Source organism: Cebus imitator, unplaced genomic scaffold (genome assembly GCF_001604975.1).
Source record: "Cebus imitator isolate Cc_AM_T3 unplaced genomic scaffold, Cebus_imitator-1.0 Scaffold180, whole genome shotgun sequence".
In the NCBI taxonomy this organism is placed as follows: Eukaryota; Metazoa; Chordata; class Mammalia; order Primates; family Cebidae; genus Cebus; species Cebus imitator.
Window position 1 is genome coordinate 1,004,377 of NW_016107495.1, and position 8,590 is coordinate 1,012,966.

At 47.2% G+C, this 8,590-nt stretch overlaps 2 protein-coding genes across 2 annotated transcripts in view; both read left to right on the forward strand.

The window, feature by feature from the left end:
- Window positions 1-1,584: 1,584 nt before the first annotated feature.
- The window catches only part of TRIM54 (tripartite motif containing 54), a 38,566-nt gene continuing 31,560 nt past the window's right edge, over window positions 1,585-8,590 (forward strand). The window contains exon 1 of the mRNA XM_037744631.1: window positions 1,585-1,652. The gene's annotated coding sequence lies outside the window, so the exon portion shown is untranslated. The remainder of the gene's footprint in view (window positions 1,653-8,590) is intronic.
- Window positions 7,052-8,514, forward strand: DNAJC5G (DnaJ heat shock protein family (Hsp40) member C5 gamma). Its single transcript, XM_017545598.2, has 3 exons — window positions 7,052-7,311; window positions 7,909-8,170; window positions 8,344-8,514. Exons 1-3 carry the CDS (start codon window positions 7,145-7,147, stop codon window positions 8,512-8,514), a joined length of 600 nt encoding a protein of 199 aa, XP_017401087.2. The 5' UTR covers window positions 7,052-7,144.

Genomic DNA, 8,590 nt, shown 5'->3' on the forward strand with positions numbered 1-8,590 from the left:
TTTTTTTTTTTTTTTACAAACCCTGCATGTGGCATCCAATGGAGTGTGGTTCTGAGGCAATGGAACACTGGCATATAGATGACATCAAAGCACAGTTGCGACAGCAGAAGCCATGGGTATAAACTGACTCTCTGAAGAAGAGAAGATACAGCACAAGCAGAAGCTTAAGGAGCAAGCTGCAGAGAAAATGCACAGTCAGGAAATGAGAGAAGGAAGAGGAGCCAGTGAGGGAAACAGCAAATATATCAGAGATGTAGGAAGAGAACCAGAGAAAGGTGCAGAGCTCAAGAAATGAGAAGACAGTTGGCAGGTTGAACAGAAAGAGGTGATTTCAGGGCCAAAGTTTCTTCCCAAAACATAATCTGATGTTTTTCATTCCATTTAGTCATTCTGCCGAATCTACCTGTAATTCCTTTTGCATTAATGACAATTAAGAGGGTGAAGTATTAACTGTCTTTTTCACTACGATCTAAATTACAGTGTTTTAATAAGATTGCTTTCTACCTACCCTGAGGGATGCGATCATTCTATGAAAGCCATAGTTTTTATTAGAAGTATTAAAAGCAGAGGAAATGAGAGTGGTAATTTTGGAAATCTGGCTGCTTGGGGAGACTCGGGGGGTGGTGGTGTTTTGATTAGCCAGAGGGCAGCATAGTGGCACTGAGTGGGGGAACAAGAAAATGGGGTTCTAAGAGGCTGGGGAGAAGGATGGAGAAGGATAGAAGGATACCAATGACAATTTGCAAATCTTAGGGGAGGGGAAGGACCCTGATTTTTTCCTTCTTCATGAGACAAAATGAAACACAACCTCTCTCCTTAAAAAATAGAAGATAGGACAGAAATAGCTAGTATAATGATAATAGTAATAATAATAAAGCATGTGCCTTATGTTTTACTCAAATTTAATCCTCACAACAACCGGGAGAGACAGACACTATTGTCCCCTTTTTACAGATGAGACAGGTGCTGTTAGCTTAGTGTTAGGTCTGCAAAGTCTGGGTTTGCAGGTCAGAGAGGACAGGGACATGAAGCCATCTCCCTTCTATCTGAAAGCCCTCCACCTCCCACCCTGAGATGTCTGGCCTGGGAGGCAGAGGGAAACAACTGGGCTGCTGATGGTGGGTTTGGTCACATGTAGTATACATGCCTTCTGCTGGGGGAGGAGAAGAAGGGACATTACCTGACATCACCCAGGAGAGGATGTGAATATCCCCCACAGCTCTGGTCTGTCTATACACTTGGATTTTAAAGTAGGAAGAAGGAGTCTCGGTATAGATACTGAACCTGGAGTCAGAAAACTCAGGTCAGATCTCACTGGATAACCTTAAGCAGGTCAATCCATCTTTCTGGGCTGCACTTTCTTCACGCATAAAATGAAGGCATTGGATTAGAGTTAAATCTCTGAGGTCCCTTCTAGCCCAAAAACTGTACAATTCGAGAACCTGGTGGTTGAATGTGACAAATTATGATCTCTCTCTCTCCCACTGCATATGTTCCAGAGCGTGGTATTTTGGGTATAAATATGCCAATGTCTGCTGTCTGTATGTGTGTGTATTCCAGATATATGACTAAAACTTTAGTTGTTTATAGGTAAACAAGGGATGCTTCTTGGTTTTCTCCATGAGAGACCAAATGGCTCTGGGCGGTAGTACGCGCTAAGATCACCGACTCAAGGTATGATGGGAGGACAAATGATCCAAGAAATGGTTTCAGTCTGTAATCATTCTTTGGCATAGAAATTTGTGGGGTTTTTTTTCATATTTTTTAAAACCAAATCCAATTAAGTCTTTTTTTTTTTTTTTTTTTTGAGATGGAGTCTTGCTGTGTCACCCAGGCTGCATTGCAATGGCACGATCTTGGCTCACTGCAACCTCTACCTCCCGGGTTCAAGTGGTTCTTCTACCTCAGCCTCTGGAGTAGCTAAGATTATAGGCACTTGCCATCATGCCTGGCTTTTTTTTTTTTGTATTTTTTTGTATTTTTATGGAGGCAGGGTTTCACCATGTTGGCCAGGGTGGTCTTGAACTCCTGATCTCAGGTGATCCACCTGCCTCGGCCTTCCAAAGTGCTGGGATTACAGGCGTGAGCCACCGCGCCCAGGCCCCCAATTAAGTCTTGACATCAACCCTGAGAAATGGCAAAGGTTTTTACAGAAGAGGAAAAATAGACTCAGAGATGAACTGATCTGTCCAAGATCACACAGCCTCTGAGAGCCACAGCCAGAGCTAAGATCTAGAGCTTCTGACCGCTGGCTTGTATGTTCTTCCTTGGACTGTGCTGGGTGTGAGAAGAGACCTGAAGCGCAGAACACTCAAAGAGGCTCTAATTTCTAGGTAAAGGCAAAGTGGAGAGCCACTGGCCAAAGGGTGCCAGGCTGACTGGCCTGTGCTACTCCCATCTCTGCAGCTTCCTGGATGAAGTGACATTCTATTCAGAACAGAGCCTCACAAGACTTACAGATAATAGCTATTTCAAGAGCCCTGAACTGTGATTAATTAGAATGTCAGAGGGCAATGATAAAAAGTGGAAACATTCTGCAGCCTCTGGCAAGATGCAAAAGGTGTTTACTAACTCTTCTCAGAACCGAATTTGCCTTCTTTCTCAGGGCTCACTTCTTCTATGAAGCAGGAATGCGATTGCCTCTCAGGTTGTTGTGGGGATCAAAGGAGATAGGTAAGAGTGTCTCCGAAAAGCCTCACACACTCTTGCTTGTTCATTCAACCAACCAGCATTCATTGAACACAGGAAGTGTGTTAGGAACTGGAGGCAATATTAAGACAAACAAGAAACAGGGAGTTCCAAATCACATTGTTATCTCCCCTCTTGCCTTCTGTCTGTATTGTGGTCTCTCCTTGTCTAGGACCATATGAGGGAAGATAGGCCCTGTAGTCTTGTCTACAAGACTACAATTCCCTAGCTAACTGCTCCCTGTAAGTCTTGTAGACAAGACTACAATTCCCTAGCTAACTGCTCCCTGTAAGTCTTGTAGACAAGACTACAATTCCCTAGCTAAGTGCTTCTGTCCCAGGGAATTCTGGGTCCAACCTCCAGGTTACACTGGATTGGCAGCTATAGCTCATTCAACAAATCATTCATTCACTTATGTGAGTCAGGCATGGCTCTAGGTGCTGAGGATACAGTGGTCAGCAAACAAACAAGGTCCCTGCCCTCATGGAGCTGTCATCTGGGGAAGGCAGCTTCTAAATCAATATACAAATAAATATATGTTCACCAGGCTGGGCATGGTGGTTCATGCCTATAATCTCAGCACTTTGGGAGGCCGAGGTGGGTGGAGCACCTGAGGTCAGGAGTTTGAGACCAGCCTGGTCAACATGATGAAACCCCGTCTCTACTAAAATTTTTAAAAAATTAGCTGGGCGTGGTGGTGGGCATCCGTAATCCCAGCTACTCAGGAGGCTGAGGCAGGAGAATCGCTCGAACCCAGGATGTGGAGGTTGCAATGAGCTGAGATCATGCCATTGCACTCCAGCCTGGGTAAAAGTGAAGCTCTTTTTTTTAAAAAAAAATATATATGTTCATTACCCAGGCATAGTGGCTCTCACCTGTAATCCCAGAAATTTGGGAGGCTGAGGCGTGCAGATTGCTTGAGCTCAGGAGTTCAAGACCAGCCTGGGCAACATGATGAAACACTGTCTCTACCAAAAATACAAAAATTAGCTGGGCATGGTGATACATGCCTTTAGTCCCAGCTTCTTGGGAGGCTGAGGTGGGAGGATGGCTTGAGCCCAGGAAGCTGAGGCTGCTGAGCTGTGATTGTGTCACTGCACTCCAGACTGAGATCTTTTCTCTCTCTCTCTCTCTCTCTATATATATATATATATATATGAACACATACACACACACACACACATATATATACACACACATACACATATATACATATATGTATTTTGCAGGATGTTATGAGGTGAGCAGAGAGGAGTAGAACCCAGTTTAGAAGGCCTGTCTGAGTAGGCCTGAAGCTGAGATCCCTGAAGGATGAGAGGTCAAGCCCTCAAGGCAGAGGGAACAACATGGTCAAAGGCTCTTGAAATGGGAGGGAACACGATGTTTTCAAATAGCTCACAAGAAAAGAGGAAAGCGGTGGCACGGAGACCAGAGCAAGCAGGACAGTGGTTCCAGAAAAGACTGGAATGAGAGGCAGGGGCAGGACCATGCTGGGTGTTACAGACTAAGGCAAGGAATTCATTGTAAGTGCACTTCTAATATCTTCTGCTCTCCCTACCCAGTGCTGGGGAAGACATGAGCTGGCTTGTTCTGCTAGTTCTGTCATTCCATGATAGTGATGAGAGGTTGGGGGTTAGAGAAATTTGGCATGAGACAAACCACCAAAAAATTATCAGCTTCAGCTTCTTTTTAGATGAGTAACCTCTAAACTCATCTGACCCAGAGCCTAGGGACTGGGTGGGTGATGCAAAGCTCTTCATCCCCTGTCCCTGCACTGATCACAGACCTACATAAATAAATTCATTAATTCAGCAGTCATTGTGTCTGCTGCAGATGGACTCCTTCATTTGCTTAGATTGGCTCTTGAGGTGGAATACTGATTTACTATTTAAATCCTACAAGGGGGACTGGCATAGTGGCTCATGACTGTAATCCCAGCACTTTGGGAGGCCAAGGCAGCCAGATCACTGAGGTCAGGAGTTCGAAGCTAGCTGGGCCAACATGGTGAAACCCCACCTCTACTAAAAATTAAAAAAAATTAGCCAGGCGTGGTGGTGGGTGCCTGTAATTCCAGCTACTTGTAAGGCTGAGGCAGGAGAATCACTTGAACCTGGAAGGCGGAGGTTGCAAGTGAGCCGAGGTCACATCGCTGCACTTCAGCCTGGGTGACAGAGTAAGACTCCATCTCAAAACAAAACAAAACAAAAAACAAACAAACAAAAACAACGTACAAGGGGAGGAAAATGCGCATAAATAACTGTGATGAAGAGAGTGACAAAAGCTACAAGAGGGTTAGCAGATAAGCATTTTCCAAGTAATAAAGCTTTTTCTACTACATGTTACAGGAGCCACTAGGTGCTCTTGTAAAGAAAACCAGCACTACAAAGTGGTACGTTATAAGTGATGCAAAGACTACGTCTTGTAGGAAGGAAGGCCAGGTAGAAGCACGCTCCCACACCTGCAGGTGGGGATACAAACTCCTCCTTCCGCTACCTTTCCGGAAGAAAGTTAGCAATAGAGATCAAGAGTGAAAAAAAAAAAATCATTTTGACCCAATAATTCCACTTCCAAGAATCTATCCTTAGGAAAAAATTAGAGATTTGTTCAAGGATTTCTGTTGAATTTTCATTATGAGGTTATTATACTAACGAATAGAAACAACTGAAACACTCAAGTTGGATTACATTATGGGACATGCTCATGATGGCATCATATTTAAGTGAAGTGTTTTTGTTTTTGTTTTTGTTTTTGAGGCGGAGTCTTGCCCTGTTGCCCAGGCTGGAGTGCAGTGGTGCGATCTCGGCTCACTGAAACCTCTGCCTCTCGGGTTCAAGCAATTCTCCTGCCTCAGCTTCCTGAGTAGCTGGGATTACAGGTGCCTGCCACCACGCCCGGATAATTTTTTTTTTGGTAGAGACGGGGTTTCACCATGCTGGCCAGGCTGGCCTCAAACTCCCGACCTCGGGTGATCCTCCTGCCTTGGCCTCCCAAAGTGCTGGGATTACAAGTGTGAGCCACAGCACCCGGCCTTAAGTGAAGTTTCTGAAGCATGGTAGTGAGTTTTGGAAAAAGCTCAAGACATCATTTTAATGAGACATGGAAACTCGTCATTACAATGTAATAGGGGAAACGCTTTGACAGACGAAGTGGGAACAACTGGGAGAGTGAAGGATGGAGGGTCAGGAACAGGGGCATACGAGTTGGGGCTTACAGGTTGGGGAGGTGTTTCCAGATGGAAAGGAAGGAGAGACTGAGCGGAGAGCCCTACGTACTGAAGACGACTGGGAAGGTAACACACCTCTTGAGAAGGGCATGCAGCAGCCATACCTCTCATCCGCCACGGTCAGCAAGCCTATTGTGTTTCCTGGAGTGAGCTGGGCCATCAAGATGGGTGGTGCCCTCCTGCTGGAGAGCGGCTCGGTGGAATCCCTGCCCCAAGGCCTGGCAGCAACGCCCCTCCGCGCCTGCTGAGCCCCACGCTCTCGTTTCCCTGTGTGCGAAATAAGTCCCAGGGCCAACGTAGCCTCCCCACCCAGTACTTCCGGGGGCGCCAAAAAACGACTTGCCCTGACCCGCAGCGTCGATGCAGCGCGCAAGCGCAGTTACCTCCTGGACGCGGCCGGTGTGAAGTTTCACACCCAAGAGGATGAAGGGCACCCACCTGGCTTAAGAGAACGACTCCCAGGTAAAGGGCAAGACCCAGGCGAGGAGTGGGCACAGGGCCAGAGGTGCCCTGTACACTCAGAGCTCTCCCTCTGAGCACCTTGCCTTGCTTGGTTCTCCTGGGCCGCAGGCCACTACCCAGCTCTCTGGGGTTCTGCTGCCTGTTCCTCGCCAGGTCTTTCCCCCAGCAACGCCTTTCCTCTTCCTTCTCCAGCCTGAGTCCTCCTCCCCCTCTCCCCACTGCCCCACCCCTAAGGGACAGAAGTTGGGTGCTTTGAGAGCAGGAGACTGGAGGGAAGAAGCAAGTCCGGGCCTAGCTGCAAGCACTCCCCGACCCCCGCCAGGCTCTTGGATACCTGACTTCTGTTAGGCCGCACACGGTTTGGTCTGAAGTGTTTCTCTCTTAATAGTTGTGGATCTTTCCGATTCCTGATCCAGTGTGTTCAGGCTGGGGCCGTCCTGGTTTTTCAAACCCAGCAGTGAGCTTGAACAGATCCAGAGCTGTCTACTCCAGGTAATAGGAGCTCTAGGCAAAATCAGACTCTTCTCATGGCTTAGACATTTCCTTGCTTATAGCTCCTCTAGGATGTGGGTTGTCTGGAGGTCTGTGTAGCTGGAGGATGCTGGGAAATGTGAGAAGATGTTTCCTCCTTAAAATTTGAATTTTTCTGACCACCTGAATTCTTCTGCTAGTCTCAGATCCCACTCACTGTTATCCTCGACCTTCTGTCATCATTTACCTGCCTAATCCCTGAAGGTAGTGAGTTTCCTGTCACTGGAAGTCCACTTTTCCATGCCCTTACTTGTGGGAGTTCTCACAGATGCTGCTTCTCCTCTGGCTCAGATCATGTCTAACGTGAATGAAGCAGCTCGTCGGCTGTCCAAGAGTGGGACAGGCCTCTATGCAGTGCTGGAGCTTAAGAAGGGTGCCTCACCTGAAGACATCAAAAAGTCCTACAGGTTCAGACCTCAGCCCTTTATTAATCCTTGGAATTTCCCCCTTAAACCTTTTTCTTTCTGTATCTGTTTTGCTTCCCGACTTTTTTGTGGGGGAGGTGGGGGAGAGGAAGTCTCCCTCTGTTGCAGAGCAGAGACAGAGACTGTTGAGAGTGCAGTGGCGTGATCTTGGCTCACTGCAACCTCCACCTCCTGAGTTCAAGTGATTCTCCTGCCTCAGCCTCCGGGGTAGCTGGGATTATAGGCGCCTGCCACCACCCCTGGTTAATTTTTTTCATTTTTAGTAGAGATGGGGTTTCACCATGTTGTCCAGGCTGGTTTCGAACTCCTCACCTTGTGATCTGTCTGCCTCGGCCTCCCAAAGTGCTGGGATCACAGGCATGAACCATTGTGCCCGGCCCTATGACCCATTTTTAAGGCCCAACAAGCCTTCACTTTGGGGCCAAATGGGGCCATCACCCTCTTCATTATGGTATGGGAAGGAGGGAAGGACTTTAGACCTTGGATGCTTGCCTCCATCCTTTGTACCACATCTCATGCATTCCTTCTATACTCTATAGAGACTAATCCCTGTCATTCATTCTAACCCTCCTTCCCCAGACATTTCCCATTGCTTCCCCACCCTCCTTTTGGGTATTGCCTGGGTAGGAAACTGGCCTTGCGGTATCATCCCGACAAGAATCCAGGGGATGCTCAAGCAGCAGAAATATTCAAAGAGATCAACACAGCTCACGCCATACTGAGCGACTCTAAGAAGCGGAAAATTTACGACCGGCATGGCTCGTTGGGAATATATCTGTATGATCACTTTGGTGAAGAAGGCGTCAGATACTATTTTATTATGAATAGTTGTTGGTTCAAGGTACACAATTCTCCAGCCTTCTTTAAGAATAAGGAAAGAAGGGTGACCTTCCTCTTCTTAGGACAAATGCTTCTGTTGTCTCATTTTCTGGGTGCCAGGAGGATTGAGGGAGGGAAGCTTGAACAGTCATATAGAAAACTGCTGGACTGAGGCCATTCTCGCCTACCTTTTAGACACTTGTCATCCTGTGTACACTGCTCACTTGTTGCTGTTGCTGTTGTTGCTGCTGTTTTTGCTGTGGAACACTTAAACCACCACCTGAGCAGGATAGTGGGAGAAAATATCAGCAGAATGTCCAGAGTCAGCCTCCAAGGTCAGGTGAGAACTGTAGGCAGGGACTATGAGGTAAGAAATATCTGGATTAGCCGGGCGCGGTGGCTCAAGCCTGTAATCCCAGCACTTTGGGAGGCCGAGGCGGGT

Coding starts and splice junctions, on each gene's coding strand:
- DNAJC5G (XM_017545598.2), top strand. CDS start 7,145: ATGCCCTTACTTGTGGGAGTTCTCACAGATGCTGCTTCTCCTCTGGCT. Junction 7,312..7,908: donor GACATCAAAAAGTCCTACAG/GTTCAGACCTCA, acceptor CTCCTTCCCCAG/ACATTTCCCATTGCTTCCCC. Junction 8,171..8,343: donor TGAATAGTTGTTGGTTCAAG/GTACACAATTCT, acceptor CCTACCTTTTAG/ACACTTGTCATCCTGTGTAC.